This window comes from Canis lupus, chromosome X, assembly GCF_011100685.1.
Source record: "Canis lupus familiaris isolate Mischka breed German Shepherd chromosome X, alternate assembly UU_Cfam_GSD_1.0, whole genome shotgun sequence".
In the NCBI taxonomy this organism is placed as follows: domain Eukaryota; kingdom Metazoa; phylum Chordata; class Mammalia; order Carnivora; family Canidae; genus Canis; species Canis lupus.
The window spans coordinates 107,992,689-108,011,184 of NC_049260.1; the positions used below are offsets into that span (position 1 = coordinate 107,992,689).

Consider the following 18,496-nt stretch of genomic DNA (forward strand, 5'->3'; position numbering starts at 1 on the left):
CTATTGGATTTAATTAATAATGACTTTGCAGACAGAGATCCACCTCTGGACCCTCAAAATGATGCCATGTACTCAGTTGCTGGGGACTGGGTTCCCTGACCGGAAAGCCTTTGCCAGCAGCGGCAGCTTTCAATTTTTCTTTTCTGAAGAAACTTCTACATCATTTGGAGGCTTTTACTAGACTCCTAGGGGCCACGATGACAGCACCAGGCTTGGCGCTAGCCTCAGTTCTCACCCGACATACACCACAGCCTGCCTCCCCTCCAAATTGCAAGGCATCCCTTCTCTAGGAAGCTTTCCCCCATAGACCTCATTCGGTTTTTCCCAATCAGCCAGCAGAGTCATTGATTCTCCCTTCCCCTCCAACTCTTTCTTGAAATGACTGGGAGGCGGAACCCTGCTCAAGGGATGATGCATGCACCCAGGGGTGGGCTGGGCGATGCAGAAGCTGGAGTCCAGTAAAGACTTCTACAGATTACTTTTGCCTGAGACACACAATTCTGCGACCCTTTTGGGATGTACCACTCACTCCTTCATGTGTCTCCCAGAGTACCTCGGTCCCAGTCTTAGAGGCAAATACGGACATATGTACTGGCCAACGGACTCTGTAGCCCACCTTGGAATCAAGCCATTTCTACATGGCAGCAGGGTGACTGCTTAGCTAACTGGAAATGTCACTGAGCATTAAACTTCCAGAAGGATTTCAGCCTTCAGGTCTGTTTTGTCTATCTCAGTAGGGAAAACATTTTGTGTATGAGAAACTGAGGGAAAGAAATGAATCTGTAGCAAATGGGGCCCTTTAGTGGTTCTCATCCAGGTGGGGTAAAATATTCTATCCCAAGATCATATAATGGTGTCTGCCTCAGATCACATGAAGTGCAGAAGCAGGCAGCTCATTCAAAAAGCTTAGAAGTGACCAGCCCTAGAATGGCATTTTTCTTTGTGTAACAGGTGATAATGGAGGACAAATGGCTCTAATCATTTGCTTTCAACAAAATTCTTCTGATAGCTCATCCATAACCGACTGTCAAAAAAGTGCAAGACACATACTTTTCCGAATCACATATTCCTCCTCAGATGGCTTTCTTTCCGTCTTTCTTTTATGAAGAAACTTCTTCATTGTTTTGGGGCTTTTACTAGACTCCTGTAAGGATAGAAGTTTCTTTATGAATTAGAATTATCCCCAAAAAACAAATTAAAAAGAGCAAATGAACTTAAACTGCATGGCTCTCCCTTACTTTAACAGTCTCAAAAATGCATCAAAATTTAATAATGTACACAATAAAAATGGCTCCAGTAAATTCTAAAAGATCACATAAAACAGAGGCAATGACATTGTGTCTCAATTGCCATAGGGAATGGGTGCCATCTGCAAAGAAAGTAGTGGGTGTCGATCCTAGGGAAATACCTGTATTCCTAACTTAGTTGATGGTCTTCACTGATACAGTGTTAAGGGAATTAAACAACAATTGTAGTATATACTGCTTTTCAAAGAATTTCAAAGCGGTTTAAATACATTTTCCTTAGCAACAGTCCCGGAAAGAAGAATATTAATTTCCATTTTTCAGATGGAAAAAATTAAGGCAGAGGGACTAAATAATTTCCCTGAAGCCAGAGAGAAGAGCTAAATGAGGGATCTCTGGATACATAACTTGGGGTTAGGAGTACTGGGTATAGACCCAAGCTTAAAAATACATATATAAAGTGTATTTTAAATTAGTAGATAAAAGAGCCATGGATTCTTAAATTTGCTTTTGCCGTATGAATAACCAGAGCCCATGAACAGGTACCCAAGTAAACAGATTAGAATCTTAGACCCTAGTGACCATTCTTATCCCAATCTCCCATGCAGTGTATATAAGTGATGTATGGATAATAACTAGTACCTTAAAATATATGGAACAAAGAATTTAATTTCTTCCATTTAACCACAGTGACCCACTTAGACTTGAGAACAGACAGACATGGAAAACTCACGAGGGACAAAAATAACAGGAAAAGGAGCAATTAAAAAAAAAAAAACACAAGGAAAACAGGCATTTTTAAGGCATCTAAGACTACGTTTTCACATGTGTTTCATAAGAGCCTGATTTTTTGAAGCAAATACTTACATGTCAGAATAGCATCTTCATACTCTAGCCACCAATTAGAACAAGGGACACAACAAGCATAAAGGAAAGTTTCATTCATCAAAGATTACAGCACAGCATTATGATGTCACCATAAGCCAAAGATATTGTTCTACCCTTACCTTCAAGATATAAGACATCCTCTAAAGTGAATATGTAAAGAAAGAGAAGATGAGCGTGAGAGGTCGATGGTTATAATGACCAAATCCATTTATCAATAATTCTAAAACAACATTTGAAATGTTAGTGTTATCATCAATTACACAGAAGGAATATCATTATGTTTCCCACATTAGTCTCAGATGCAATAGCATCATGCAAAAGCCCAAGAAATACAGTTCTATGCAGAATAACAAATACTGAAAATAACCGAAATACACACTATGCAGTAAGAATATATTAATAACTCTCTTCTCCCAAGAGAAACAACATGATCATGCCTTAGTTTTAATGGATTAGTTCTGTGAAGGATTAAGTAAACTTTACCCTTCAAGGCTCACCTTCATTTGAACTTAGTAACTGACAATTCTAAAATATCCATCGTTAAAAAGGGGACCCAGATAACTATGCAGTGGCACTCCTGCTTTACGTAATCAGAGAAGAAAACTGGATGCTTGCGGGTATCACTGGTCGATTTCCAAAGCAAACCTGTGGGACTGTTTCCTGGCCCAATTCTGAACAGAGGTACATAATAAGGATTCAGCTTATTATGAATCTCCTGTTGTGCCCGTATCATTTTTTTTGAAATGATCAAAAAAATCCTCCAGTGCCCAAAGATTGTTCTATTTTTTAAAGCATGTGGAGTTGAAGGCAACAATTAATGGAAACAGCAGCATGGTGTTTGAAATCAAGATCAACTTGAAATGGAGCTAAATCTGTATCACATGTCAAAGCACACGTTTGATATGCTGTCTTTACCTCTAATTCTAAGATGTACCTCATAACCGTCATGGACTTAAACTTTCACTTGGTAAGATCTGGGTAAAGAACAGTTCCTAATAAATGAGGCTCTTTAAAAGCTGAAATGATGAGAAACAGCTTAGGGGAAAAAAACCAACCCAAAAAACACTGGATGGAAAAAGTAACAGTCCATACAGTCCTAGAAGCTAGTGACTGACATTTCCTGACTGTGACTTTCAGGAAAAAATAGAAAGAACCTCAAAGTCCCCCCACTACCCAAATTTATCCTATATCTTCTAGGGTTGTCGCTTAGAAGCCTCTGTGGAAAAGATGTTCTTTTCATTAAATTCTTTTCCCTTCTCAACTGCAGCAAAAAGACCAGACCCTCAAAATTCAGACTCATGGCTTGGTCCCATAAGACTTTCCTGGTTTGGCTTAATAGATCAAAATGGTCCAAAATGCAGAATTGGGTCTTCTTGGTTGGAAATTCAAGTCAAATGAAGTGGCTCTTGTTTGAGATGTGTGGACATTATTACCAAAGCAATCAGGTGAGCCAGAGGCACTTCAGGAGGGGGCCAGGGAACTCAGGCAGTGCACAGAAACTCTGTGGATGTTTGCTAAATATTTGTGCGGGGACCATGGGAAAAAGGGAAATTAAGCAACAAACAAAATCCCTGAGTCTAACAATTCACAATTGATTGACATGTATCACCTAGCATAAGTTCTAGCACATTCCCACAGAACTCTTTGTAACGAGCTATGAAATTAGCTTGTCAGAAGCATTTTATACCACATGTAGCAAAATTACCTCTTTATAACCTAGTGCTGCTGATGGTCTAAGTGGAGGTGCGGGTCGTAGACAACTTAAACTCCACGGTTTTATAATCTGAGGAGGTTCCAGGGGTCCTCGGGGCTGTCCAGTAGAGCTAAAAGACTGGGAAAATGTCTGATGAGATGTTGGCAATCTGCCGTCTGAACCCGACCTTGTGCCACACGGTGAGAGAACAGCGACAATGTCATTGGATCAGCAAAGCCAGCCATAGAAAAGGAGAGGTGGGAAAACAAAATTCTCCAGTTTGGGAACTGGCACTTTCCAGTTCAGATTATGGGGTCTCTAAGGAACAGCACAAAATTGACTCAACATCCCATGATCCTGTCTTCCCTCTCTCTTTGGGAATGTCACTCAAGTCAGGGGTGGCTTTCCTTTAGGAAGCAGGAAAGCTGAGTCAACATTGACTGCGTTCAGTCATGCGTTGGGCGCTCTACTAGGTGCCGAAATAGGTTATTTTGGCAGAATGACTTAAGATGAACCTTAGCAAAGCAAAGTAGCTAGCTGGCAATTGAACAAGCCAAGATTTGAACTCAGATCTGATGCCAAAGCCCTTGTTCTTCCCACCACAATGCACAGTACTTAAGACTGGGGTTTTGGCATTGCCCATTTGAGTGTTAACAGACAACACAACAATATGCGCTCTCACTCAGCACATACAGTAAAATCTCAACGATTCCGATTCTAGGAATTCCAGATTCATGATAACCTGGAAGAAGGCAACGCTGAGAGTTTACCCTTAAAGCTGACCTAGTGAATGCGGTAGCATAAATGAGATTCCATGAGGGCACTTAAGGATTTACGAAGGTAAACTCTGTGTTTTGACTCAGCACACAATTCACATGAGACTAACGGTTGACAATTCACATGAATCTTGTTTATCATTGAAATGTCTTAGCAGGACCCGTGATGAGAAAAACTTTGCTGGCAGTCAGGGGGAGTTGCTTAGAATCGTCAAACAAAAGTGCACATCCCTCGGCAAAATGTTTTATTAATTTGGATGGGCCTCCCTCCACAAGAAATCAGAATTAGTGAGGTTTTACTGTACTTCAAAACCTACAAATATAGAAGACCCAAAGACTGAGGGCATGCTAACTGCTTCTTGAAAGTTCTCTGCAGGCAGGTCTGATGGGAGACTCATCAGTCCCCAAGCCGCACAAGTGGACTACTTACAGAATGAGCGCTGCAAGATGACGATGATGTTTTGGATAAGGAACTGCAAGAGGCAGGGCCCCTGATCAGTCTGTACAGCTGCTCCAGCCACTCCTGGAAGTCCTGGCTATTGTTGCAGTGGATCACAATTCTGTCGACCATGTTACCTGCATCGCCCGATGGTGAGCATTTGGAAATAAGAGGCAAGGAGAAGCTTGAACGCACCTCATTCATAAACAGACCTGACGCAACTAAGAGTTGGGTGTCTGTTATCAGAAGGGGTCACACCTATGGGGTGACCCTATGGAAACTTCTATGTCAGGAACAGGTAATGAAGCAAGGAAAGAAATATCTGTGTCTGATTTTTTTTTATTTTTATTTATTTATGAGTCATAGAGAGAGAGAGAGAGAGAGAGGCAGAGACATAGGCAGAGGGAGAAGCAGGCTCCATGCACCGGGAGCCTGACGTGGGATTCGATCCCGGGTCTCCAGGATCACGCCCTGGGCCAAAGGCAGGCGCTAAACTGCTGCGCCACCCAGGGATCCCTGTGTCTGATTTTTAAAACTGTCCTTGACTTCTACTGCTTACAGAATCTGAGGAAAGTAGTCTAAAACTTCACTTTAAACAAACTCACAGTGCAAAAGTGTAAGCACAGAGCCCATCTAGTTCACGGCCTACAATGAGAATGCTGTCCCGCTTTACCCAATATTCAAGTTGAAACAAGGCCAACATCTCAGCTCAGGCTCCCTACTGGGGAAGAAGGGGGAAGGACTGGGGCCATAGTCCCAGTGCTAGCCACTGTGCCATGTCAGTAAAAAAAGGAAAACCGCCACATGGAAATTACACAGGCCTGGCAAAAGGGACCACAGGCCACAAAGGTCAGGCCTGGTATTTTGCTCAATTTGTTCATTTACTTCAGCCTGTTTTGTTATTTTTTAGTTCTATCAAGTGGCTCCTGTGCAAGAAAAGATTGAAACTAATGGCAAAGCTGAGGCTTTTGAATGACTGAGAGACTTTGTTCTTTCACTGGATGCTAATTATCCCAGGATGCTAATTATCCTGGGAAAGAGAACAAACCTTGCCCTGCCCAGGTAAAGCTTATAGCTCATAGACTTAGTGCAGAAAATAATAGCATTTATTTATTCAAATCCCACTTTGCTCCAAAAAGGATTTCAAGTAGCTACTTGAAAAAAAAAATAAAATTACCTACCTGTGATTTCAAATGTATTGTCATTCCCTTCAATTTCATCTAATCTGGTCACCACCATTCCCGCCACTGGTATTTTTCCCTATTGGAAAAAGAACATTTCCATTAATTCTGTGGTTATATGCATCCCTGCTTATGTCTATCAGATTTTTCTGACCCTCTCAGGAATCACTGCTGAATTATGGCCAGACATATCTCTCTGGCTTGTCAATAGATAATATGTTTTCCTTTCAATTTTAATTAGACAAAAAAGCAAGGGGGAAATGTGGGTTGTGTTTTGCCAACACGCCCTAAACCATACGGTGGGGATTTATAAACAGCTTACTTTTTTCTAACACATTTGGAAGGGAATCAGTAAACAAAGTAAATATTCAAAAAAAATTCCAATTTTATGAAACTTAGTAATCACTAGGCCAGTTATAACAGATGACAGTAACTCACTAGCCTTCCATATTTTGGGAGCAGACAGAAGGAAGTTTAATTTCCTAAGGAGTTTCATGACTTGCACCTCAGAACCCCAAATCATGTGATATGACTGCAATCAGACAGTCACAGGAGCAGGCCCCAGCTTTATAGTTTCTCAGCAATAATGATATGATATGAGCCTGTGAAATATGGCTGTTAATTTATCTGGTTGTAGACTCAGAATTCTATTTGAACATCCATAACCTAGCTCATAACCAGAGCAGTGGATATTCAATATAAACTCATTACAGCTATATAAAGGTTTCTGATCTAAGGAACATCTGCTCTTATAAGCTGTTTAATTACAACAAAGGGTCAGAACATTCTGTCTTTTCTGGCTGGAGCTTTTAATGCCAGAGTGGAAATATTGCATCTGGATGGAAACCTGTTTTCATTCTGGATCCTGCTATTTGCTTTGTATGAAATCTACTAACCTGATAGATAAAGCCACTCATCCGAGGACTTGCAGATAACAGAATCAAGACACTTGAAAACAGCATGAGGTACCGCTCCTCCTTTTCCTAAAGTGAAATGAAAAAATGTTAAGTGGAGAACAGAAATTGGACATTTTATTTGTTAAGAATTTCTGGAGTCACTGTTGTATAACACAGAGCTTGTATAAGGCAACAGAGCACAAAAAGCGAACATTTAAAAAAGATACCCAACCTAAAAACACAAAACTGGTTGAATTTTGCTTTGATATGAGTACAAACCCCTGGTTTATCCTTTTTCTTCATATACATAAGTTAGATACAAATTAACCATGCTGGTTTCCCAGGTATGCACACCTGAGACATCACACAATTAATGGCAAGGCACAAGTCTCTGGGTTTACAAAATGAAAATGATTTTTCCTTTGAAAAGGAGCAAAGCAGAAGGGGCTTTGGGGCAATAGGAAGTTTATTATGCTGTAGCATGTATATTAAAATCCTATTCATAAAATTAATTTTAATCTTAATTACAAAATCACTTAATCACTAAAATTTTATTTTTAATTTATTTTTAATTTTTAAAGATTTTATTTATTTATTCATGAGAGACAGAGAGAGAGAGGCAGAGACACAGGTGGAGGGAGAAGCAGGCTCCATGCAGGAAGCCTGACATGAGACTCAATCCTGGGTCCCCAGGATCATGCCCTGGACTGAAGGCAGCGCTAAAGCACTGAGCCACCCAGGCTGCCCAATCACTAAAATTTTAGAACAAGGTAGCTATTGTTCCCACATAACACGAAGAAGTAAATACTTTTTGGAAGTGGCACTAAAGGAAACTTCACACAAGAGGGCTTCTCTGAACTTCTTACACAGATATGTGATTAGTAGGTGCAAAAACTTCTGTTTGGCTGACACATCCAGCCATGTTAGCTACAATGATCCTTATGCCTATCTCCATCTTCCTTGCACTTGAGAAAGGCAATCAATCCTTTGAGGCTCACTCTTCTAGCAAGTTCTTTGCACCCTCTCACGTCTTTCTCTTACTTAGCTTCCTTCTGCAGACACTCTGTCTCTTCCCTGTCCTTCCAGCAGCCTAATTTCTTCTTTTCTGCTCGTTAACATATGGCCAGCTTCTGTCCTAACAGGCCTTCATGGATCCCGTGGCTCCTTCTGTGTAACACCGGCCTGCCTCGCCTTACTGCGCTTCCCCGTATCGGGTTTCACGGGTGCCGTGTTTTTACTCATTGAGGGTTCGTAGGGCCCCGGTGTGAAGCGAGTCTGTAGGCGCCATTTTTCCAACAGCATTTGCTCACTTCATGTCTCTGTCATGTTTTGGTAATTCTTGCTGCATTTCAAGCTTTTTCACTATTACTGTTTTTGTTATGGTGATCAGTGATTATGACTCACTGAAAGCCGTGATGCTGGTTAGCATTTTTTAGCAATAAAGTATTTTTGATTAAGGTCCGTAACTGTTTTTAGACATGACACTATTGTACACTTAATAAACTATGATATAGCATAAAGACTACTTTTATATGCACCGAGAGACCAAAAACTTCATTTGACTCGCTTCACTGCACTGTTTGCTTTATGGCAGGTGTCTGGAACCCAACGTCCAACATCTCCCAGGTATGCCAGTACCTCCTGGTCCTTGAGACTATATTGCCAAATTACTTGCTGTCTTCATTTTTCTCCCCATTGATTCCTCCCTAACTGCAGCCCTACTGCTCTCTCGAAGTCATCAATAACTGCCTTCTAGCGAAATCCAATGGTTTCTTCTTGGTTTCCAGACTCCTTGACCTCCGAACCTTCAAACCTTCGAACCTTCATCGGCACTCAGCAGGCTGACCACTTTCCACAGCCCCTCCTGGAGTTTCCATGACAACACACTTCTCCAATTCTCTTTGTGGGCTCTTTCAGGCCCTGGCTCCTCCTCCCTTCACCCCAGAGGTTTATCCCAAAGGTGTGAAAGACTAATAGTTAGACTGGCCACTGCATTAACCCTCCCCAGGGTATCTGCATCTTAAATGAGATTGCTTATTAACCCTAAGTAATGAATCTCTGACAGAGACCTGTCAGGGACTATAGGAAGATGTTTTGGGACAGGGAAGGCAGTTCTAAGACCCGATAAATCATACCAGGTGACATAAGCAACCTTCCTCCCCTACTCTGCCCCCTTCCTAAAAGACATAATCCATCTTCAGCCCTCCATGCTTCTCTCCAGATATTTACTTCCTAGGAGGGCACATCTGTCAGGGACATCTGAATCTCTGCCTCTCACTCCCACCCACATTTTTCTTCTGTTTTAACAGCTGCCTACAAGACCTTTCCACCTGGAGACCTATGTTACAGGCAAGTTAACAGGTCTAAGATAACATTCATCGTCTCCTCTGGCCCCCAGGTCACTGCTTCGTCTCAACCTGCCCTCCTAAACGGGGTTCATTTGCCCTTGCACTTTCATTTTCTTCCCCACCACCTTCGTGGGGGGTGCTTCTCACTTTGCAACCCAGCTGGTCCTTCTGTGCCTAGCCCCATCCCCCCAGTTTACTGACACACATGGTTGGCAGAGTGAATATTGTTATCACCCCTTTCGTCGTATTTCTCTATGACTCTGCTGCCTGCCTTGTGGATCTGAACAGCTCTTGCCTGATGCCCGGGGTTCTCAAAACCTGATGTTTCTCTCCATCTCAAAAGGCCACGCTTCTGTTCTTTCCGGAGGTAGGAACAGCCTCTAACTTACAAAATCCTTGCCATCTCTCTTCCTGGCCTCCTCCTCAGGTCCTACCTCCATAAGGCTTTCCTCAGATCCTACCTCCATAAGGCTTTCCGTGGAATCCACTGGAGACCACACAACCTATGCTGACTATTTGGGTTTGTTTGCCAGTTGCAGCTTGAGTTTCCATCTGTTTTGTAAGACATTCCTCGAAGGCCGGGATTATCGCGTATTCTTTCCTCCTATCTCCCACAGCACCTAGCAGAGTGCCGGGCAAAGAAGAGGTGCTCAGTTTCTTTGAATGTTCAAGCACTTGACCTTGACGAAAGGACAAGTCAAAGAAGAGAAACAGGGAAGATGGAAGCAATGGCGTTGAGATTTGAAACATCTTACCTCAGATGTTCCGTATTGCATCATTACTTGTGACATAAACAGCACGTTTCCCAAGGTTTTAATATTCTCTCCTTCCCATGCCTGAATAGGTTCTGAAAGTATCTGCAACTCCAGCTGTTTTCTCTTTCTTAGATCTTGGCACTGGCCCTATAGAACCAAAGCAGAACATAATGGAATTCTTGTTACACAGACCCAAAACAAGACCAAAGTGAGATGGGACTTTGCACTTTCAGATTGCCACGGAGTCCCTATTCCTCATCACAAGTCCCATCACCAGATGTGCTCCTGACACATAAAGAGATCCACTATCTTAAATCTCTAGCCAAAGGTTTTGTGAAGAAGGGCCACTTTTGTCAAAACATCAAGATAAAGTGGTAGAAGGGACCCTGTATTTGTTTCGTTATAAGATCAGTTGGATTCACTGTGGCACGGCCCTATACTTTAGGCACTAGTAGTAGATCGATATGGAAAAAATACGAAATTAATTTTCATTCCTAAGAGAACCATGAAAAAGAGATACAACTGAATTTTACTAATACAAACTGAAAATACAAGCCAGGAAACAATATGTGGCATATGAATACACTATATATAAATATCACTGCTTCAGAAAGTGTGAAGTTATTTCTTAGAGTGATTTAACAGTACTCATTCCAAGCTGAATATGAAAATGAACATATGGTTAGCTATGCTACTGTTTCCAAATAAATGTCATAGTTTTTTGGGGTGTGTTTTCTATAAAATCTCTGCTGCCCCTTTCAGCTACATGTAAACTTAAAGACAGCAGTTCACTGTACACACATTTTTGAAGCATCTATACTGGGAATAAACATACTATGGCCATCAAAGCAAGCTTCACAACATGTACAATGGTCAGAAAGAAATATTATTTTTATAAAAAAGAATTCTATATTCAATTTACATAGGACAAATCAAGGGACACAAGTAGTAATAAATGCCATATTTCGGTGGGCTGTTCTGTTAGGTTGAGCCATAGAAAATTGCCAATATTCAACCATTTTTGACCTATGACTACAGCAATTTTAACCTAATGCTTTACTCTGCTCTTCAATTTGATGTTTCCTGTGGACACACCAGGTACTGATCTTTTAACAGCAATAAAAATGAGGTGATGGTGAATGCTGCCTCACAACGTTATAGCAAGGATCAGTAACTAACCATGGAATGCAGTCAATTAGAATGCCACAGAAATGTCTAAAATGAAGCTAAGCTTGGGGTTCCTGGGTGGCATGGTCGCTTAAGTGTCTGACTCTTGGTTTCAGCTTGGGTCGTGATCTCGGGGTTGTGAGAGATCCCTGCACCCAGCTCCATGCTCAGCGTGGAGTCTGCTTGAGATTCTCTCTCCCTCTCCCTCTTGTGCTCCTCTCTCTCAAATAAATAAATAAATCTTTTTAAAAAGTGAATTTGAACTTAATCAATCACTCAAAGTAACACTATCTTTTCTCCTAAAATGCTACCAAGTGCCATCAGTGGGTTCCAGAAGACATTAACCATCATGCTCAAGATACAAGATTACAGATAGCTTTGATAGAAATCTGTATAAAGCAACTGTATTTGAGTAGGTTTTCTCCTTTTAGATTTGATGAAGGATTTCTTTTTCATATGCAAAGAACAAACTCACACCTTTTGGCATATATAGATGAATCCATTATCGATGCCAATCAGTGAACGACAAGTTGCACAGACATAAGGTGAACGACACAGGGGGGAAAGACAAAGAGACAAAAGGAAACCCCCCACCTACACAGCAATGCTTAATGTGGCAGAAACTTCAAATGTGAGTGCTTTATACTCTCAGCCTGGCAACCTTTCATAGGTAAGCATGATTTTTTGGAAGACAAAATTAAATGAGACAATCACTGCCGTACTGTCACTAAAGCTTATTGTTTCCACTCTAAAGACCTTTGCATAAGGAAAGAAACGTTACACACATGTCACTCTTTTAGGAACAAAGCATACAAAACAGAATTATAATTGGAGAGCATCACCTACCATGAGAGTTTTGAATGCTATGATTGCTTTCAGAATATCCTGATGATCTGGATGCGTATCCTATTAAAGGAATACATTGCAAAATAATATTAAAGGAGAACAGATCAGCCATTGCCAGGGGTTGAGGGAGGAGGGTGTGGCAGCCGCAAGGACACAGAGGAAATCTGAGGGGATGATGGATCTGTCTTGTATCTCCATCGTGGCAGTGGTCAGATGAATCCAGACACGTGCTGAAAGCCACAGCACTATATGTCAAAAGAAAAAAGTCCATTTCACTGTATGCTAATTTAAAGATCACAAAATAAGGCAGCACCTAAGCATTTGGCGTCTCAGCGCCTCCCATGATCAGATGACCAAGAAACGTAGACAGGCGGTAGGTAGCGCATCATGGATTTGGCAACAACATGCTAGGTGTGGTTACTGAGTCTCTAGATAATAAATAATCAGCAGTCAGGAGGGGGCATCATCAGGCCACGTTGTTAATAAGTGACAAGAGGTAGGGAACCGTGGTTACAGAAAAATCAATCCCATCTTACTTCCTAAAATGCCTTCATTTTCCTCCAGGAGGCTCAGTGGGGCAGATGGGAACAAAATTCCAAGTTTCATACCATGTGCTTCTTTGTAAGCCACATATATGGTCTGCAGTTCTGTGCTACTTACAACCCCGAAAAGCAGACAGGTTCCAGAACGGCTCTGAGGAATGCATATCTCCGTGACCACTCATGAAAGGAGAGGGGAGATTCTTGGGGAGGCTGTATACCCACCATGGGAGTATATGTCTACCTAACCTTTGGGATTCAGCCGGCCTAACGGAAGGACAAAATCTGCTGCTCCACCAGCCATAGGTAAGAAAACACACAGCTGGACAGACCAGGGGTCTGCCCCAAGCCAAGAACAGTATTGCTTCTGTGAAGAAGGTTTCTATTCTTTTATGGTCAAATGTATCCTTTGCCAAATTAACCAATAGCTAATTTGATTCTAGGCTCCCCTTAGCCAGCGGCCATGCTAAATGATCAGAAATCTGGAGAAAGTGGCTCACCGGATGGCTAACTAGTGCTGAGGGTGTGGGTTATCTGTTGGTGGGAAACAGAAGGCGGCCCAAGGCAGGTGAACAACAGCCAACGGAGGCAGGAGTGCAGACAGGCTCCAACACACAGAAGCCCATTGGAGGGGATCCAGACAGCGGGGGTGGCTGGGGATTCTTCTCCTCAAACTGAGTATATGTTAGCACTCCTGCATTGAGCAGGAACAGAAACTGAGGCCGCTGGTTTCTGGATTTCTGCAATAAGCAAGGAGGGGCAAACCTCAAACGGTTCAGCAAACTGGTTTAGCTTTTGGGAAGGCATCCAGAGGTCAACACCTTCCCAAGGCCTAACTGAAATTTCATCCCAGCAGGCTTTGCTCACTAGCTCCCTGCTGCCTCCAGCTTTCCGGCAGGCCAAACAACCTGAGAATGTGGTTTTGCTCAGAGTACACGCTTTCAATCCTTACAAATGCTGATGAGAACAGCGGTGTGCAACCTTTTTCTTTAAAGATAATCAAACCCTTTAAAACCTCAAAACCTTTCCTCAGACACAGGAAGAGCAACTAGGGTAAACGCAGCCTCCCTCAGAGGGCCCTCCTCTCCCACCCACACCTCAAACACCCATGCTCCATGGTGCAAGGACGACTCTAGAAGCAATCCCTGTTGATTGGGTTTTAATAAAAGGATCTGGCCTCTTGCTGAAACAGTATTCAATGGTCAGGCATCATTGCCAATCTTAATATTTAGGAAAGATTATAGCTATGCTGCAGCTATTGCCAATCAACTCTAAGTTTATAAACACAAATGTGAGGGGATTTGATGTAGGTCTATGGATACATAGACAGATCAATTAATATTGGTTATCCTGTTTATGAGTCTTTAAGGAGATTCCAGAATGTTCCAGTGTAACCCAGAAAGCTGTAATTCAGAAAGCTGAATGATCGCAGTGATCTCAAGATATTTATCCCTGTCTATAAGTGAAAATGGTGTTTATATTTTCTGATGCTTTGCTTTGTTTATATCCCACAATCAGGCTGGTTCATATACCAGAACAACAGAAAATCTTGGCCAATTTTGACTGAACCACCATCGACAGATGAGGAGAACCTAAGTCAACTTGAGAGAAGCACCGGGTTTGAGGCTGGGAAGACAAATGATCACGAATATTTTGTAGTAAAGGAGGGACCTCTTAGTTGCAAGATGAATGAATTCCGGGGATCTAATGTACGGCATGGTGGTTATAGTTTCTAGCACTGTATTGTATACTTGCAATTCACTGAGAGTATATTGTAAGTGTTATAAAAAAATACTTGTAACTGTGTGAGGTGATGGAGGTGTGAATTAACTAGCTTGTGGGAATCATTTCACAATGTCTACAGATATTAAACCATCACATGGTACACTTAAAAAAATCACATTGTACAACCTAAACATATATGGTTTTTATTTGTCAATAAAAATGGGAAAAATAAATTAAATAAAAAAAAAAATCTTAAGAGGGGGGAAAAAGAATGCCCCCTTTCTATTTTGCTGCATAAAGAGGGATACTAGAAGCCCAGGAAGAGGGAAGACTGGATCAAGTAAAATGTGAAACCAAGGCTTTTCCTGAATTCCTCAGCAGGGTTAGTCTGAAGGGAGACTGGCTGCTTCCTCTAGAGCAGAGGTCCACACACTGCCTTCTTACCTCCATATGCCGTTCCAACTCTTGCAAGAGAGTGACATACTTTTCCAGTCGCATGAATGGTTTGCTGAGGCTGGTTGTTAAAATGAGGATCCCTGGGCTGGACGCACCTTGACTTTCCATGAATTGTTCCAGATCATCACTAGCAAAAGAATGAACATGGTTTTGTTACTGCTTAATGTTCCAAGTAAAGAATTCCCAACCCAATATTATTTTCCTGTATTTTGCACAATATAAAACCAGACAGAAATCAGTTTCGCTAAACCAAATGATGTCCAACTCATGTCAGTTCCATTTGATAAACCTTTATTCAGCTCCTGCTATGCAATCAGCCTTGTGCCCAGCACTGGGGCTACTGTGGCAAGCCAGAGTCACTGTGATCCCCGGCTTCATCTGTGCATACAACAATCATTGATTGACATCTACAAATAAATGGGCTCTGTTCTCTGCAGGGGACACAGCAGTGGATGAAATAAAAATCCCTGCCCTCAATTAAGGAGACTGCCCCCACCAACATGGGACATACAGTCTATCAGACGGCCTCCACATACAGCTTGAGTCATTTCAAACTTTCTGGTTATTGACTGGTAAAATGCCAAGCGTAGCAACTCACCGCATACTCCCTATCATCGGGCACTCACTTGTAATGTTCAGAATCAAGTTCAAAATTCAGATAGCTGCATGTTCCTATGACTAGCCACAAAGTCACTTAGCCTAGGATCTGAAACCAGCACAGCAGGCTACACAGACAGTTCCATAAGGCAGCAATTGGGTTAAAAGAAAAAGACCACTAATATGTTATGAACTATGCCCTATAAGCTTGGGCTTTTCTTTTCTGCTTTTTTGCACCGTCCTAATTGTCCCTTTCTAGCAACGTGATCCTGAGTCCTGGGGCTGCAAGATCATTTTAATATTCATTTGTGCAAAATAAAATTAAAGAAGGACACCCACTGCCTACCTGACAGCATATTCTGAAACTTCTGCTTCTGACTGGGCCCCCTCTGCCTCCTTGCTTGCTTGTGCATAGCCAATCAGTCTCAGGTTGATTCCTTTCCATTCCCGCTGCCACTGCCACGGTTCAGACCTTTATCTCATACCATCTGGTTCACTCCAAGAGTCCAACTGGTCTCCTGGCTTCCAGCCTTTTTGGCTTCCAAGTTGTCCTGCAGACTACCACTCTAATCCTGTTGCTTTCTACTCAAGAACCTCTGATTGCCTACAAACTCAAGCCCACACTTTTTACCTCCCACTGGTCCCACCAATCTTTCTCATCACTCTCGATCATGAACTATCTACTTCGAAATGACTTATTCTCCCTAGAAGACAGCTCAGGCAGGCAGTTCCTAACCATGGCATGTTGCAATCAGTGGTGAAAGGTTTTCAGAGAAACTTGCTATTGGCAGTAAAATACTGGGTGGTGGGGTGGGGATGGGATGGATTGTAGGTTATCCTATTAATAGACACACTCCCTTCTTGGGCTTTTGTGAGTGGGAGAGAAAGGGATGGGGTTTCAGCTAACACCCCAGCAACCTGGAGCCATGCAGGGTCACATGTATGTCAGAGGGAAAATGGGCTAGGAATCACTGCTTTGATGGAAGCTGGATGGTATCTGAGTGGCCACACCTGGCAATCCATGCTGAGTATTGTATCTATGTTTGCCGTCTTGCCCCAGAAGCCCCTGGGAGGAGGGAAGAGCTCTGGACCTGGAGTCATGAATCAGGGCTGGTGCCTCTGGATCAGTTACCTGGACTCAGCTGACTCATTTGTAAGACAGGGATTAAATCTACTTCCTACTAAATTCTGAAGATTCACTACTGGGGTTCAGAAGGTGACTTGTTTCATGCTAAGATATTCACAAACATTCATTCCTATTTAATATGCACAGTGGCACTTCAACCCAGGTGTTACCCTCATTTTACAGATGAGAAGCCTGAGACTCAGGAAGAGTAATTGGAAGTAAATGGCTAAGTTGGGGTTCACGCCCAGGTCTGAAGTCAAAGCCTCAAGTCTTTCCATGACACCACACGCCTTTGTGTAGAAAAGTATTTTGTAAACTTTAAAGTAGTCTATAAATGCATTTATATTACTGTTATTACTATGCCAAGACAAATACCTTGCTAAAATCACATCTCTAAAAACTACCATTAAGCTGTGATTTCCAGCTTAATGGAAACTCAATTGATGTTAAATTTCCAACCAAGAGCATAAAGTGCACAAAGAGGTTTAAAAATTCATTGCATATAAAATATAATTAGGAAAATAACTTGAATTTGGAGAGTGCATTTGAATAGAAATGTAATTTAGGGAAAATCACTTTCCTAATTTCTTTTCAATTAGGTAAACAAGTCTTATTTTTTTTCTCTCCATGACTAAATAAATGCCCCCTGTCCTCGATGTTCTACACTAATTGATACAAGGCTTACAACAATTAAAAGCAAATGCTAACGTGTATTTTGTTATTACTTTCCATGCCGCATTCTAACTTTTAGGCTTGCTAAATATCATAAAAGAGGGTCTTTAAAATTTTTTCCATTTAGGGATCCCTGGGTGGCGCAGCGGTTTGGCGCCTGCCTTTGGCCCAGGGCGCGATCCTGGAGACCCGGGATCGAGTCCCACATCGGGCTCCTGGTGCATGGAGCCTGCTTCTCTCTCTGCCTGTGTCTCTGTATCTCTCTCTGTGTGTGTAACTATCATAAATAAATAAAAAATTAAAAAAAAATTTTTCCATTTAACATGAGATCATCGGCTATTGGGAAGAAATGAGCATTTTACTAGTGCAACAAATGAACAAAACTGTCTTAATAAAGCCACTGCCCATTACAATAACTAGATCCTACAAGACACATTTTACTTGGCCAAATAAACTTAATCCACAAATTAAGGTCATTATACAAAAATGTAAGATTCAAATATCTATTGTTATATCAAAGAACAAGCTGTCTTTAAAATGCGGTTTTTAATTTTATATAGCCTGTTGGAAATGTCAGTGGGTTAAAACTTGTTTTTCAAGCTTCACATGTTCTGTACACATGATGTGATATAAGAGAAGCAGTTCTCAATGTATGAATGCTGTTTTAGATTCAATATACATTTATCTCACAGAATGCATGGTGGATGGGGCTCTGGGATGTTTGGGGTTAGGCTAGAAAGCTCCAGAAAATGATCCTAACTTCTAATACTTCTACAGAGGTTAACCATATCATATAAGAGTGTTTCTGTGGAATCTTTGCATAGATTTCTACTTTGAGGATGAGAAGTCTACCTAAAATAGCTGGAAAAGGATTAGATATACCCCCCTACACTTCCTTCCTCCCCTGCCCTGCTTTCATGGAAATCACTGTGGCCTGGAAAGGGGGAAGTGAGGCCTGAGGAGCTGAAGGCCTGGACCTCTGGCCAGTGGGAAATCCCAGGGATGCCACTCAAATGGGTTAGGTGGATCCCTATTATCACTTTATTCATTCATCTAGTCCCAGAGCCAAGGCTGTCTGCTTCTTTTTCATCCCCGCCACTTTTTGTTTGTGATCTGTCCCGCGTGCGCTCCCTCCCCCGGTTCCTCAA

General features: G+C 41.9%; 1 protein-coding gene and 1 long non-coding RNA gene across 4 annotated transcripts in view; one reads left to right on the plus strand and one right to left on the minus strand.

Annotated features, from left to right (window-relative positions):
- ARHGEF6 (Rac/Cdc42 guanine nucleotide exchange factor 6) overlaps positions 1-18,496 on the minus strand; it is a 101,679-nt gene that overhangs the window by 7,222 nt on the left and 75,961 nt on the right. For 2 of the 3 annotated variants that reach the window (XM_038588426.1, XM_038588427.1), the window contains 9 exons: positions 14,942-15,080; positions 12,234-12,293; positions 10,221-10,367; positions 7,118-7,204; positions 6,222-6,300; positions 5,032-5,177; positions 3,838-3,975; positions 2,252-2,272; positions 1,051-1,144 (listed from right to left, as the gene is read on the minus strand). In XM_038588426.1, coding sequence (XP_038444354.1) covers positions 1,051-1,144; positions 2,252-2,272; positions 3,838-3,975; positions 5,032-5,177; positions 6,222-6,300; positions 7,118-7,204; positions 10,221-10,367; positions 12,234-12,293; positions 14,942-15,080 — 911 coding nt within the window. The remainder of the gene's footprint in view (positions 1-1,050; positions 1,145-2,251; positions 2,273-3,837; positions 3,976-5,031; positions 5,178-6,221; positions 6,301-7,117; positions 7,205-10,220; positions 10,368-12,233; positions 12,294-14,941; positions 15,081-18,496) is intronic. The other variant, XM_038588428.1, reaches the window with a different exon arrangement.
- LOC102154490 lies at positions 12,731-15,145 on the plus strand. The gene is made up of 2 exons (XR_005386459.1): positions 12,731-13,078; positions 14,291-15,145. It is a non-coding gene; the product is annotated as an uncharacterized LOC102154490 (long non-coding RNA).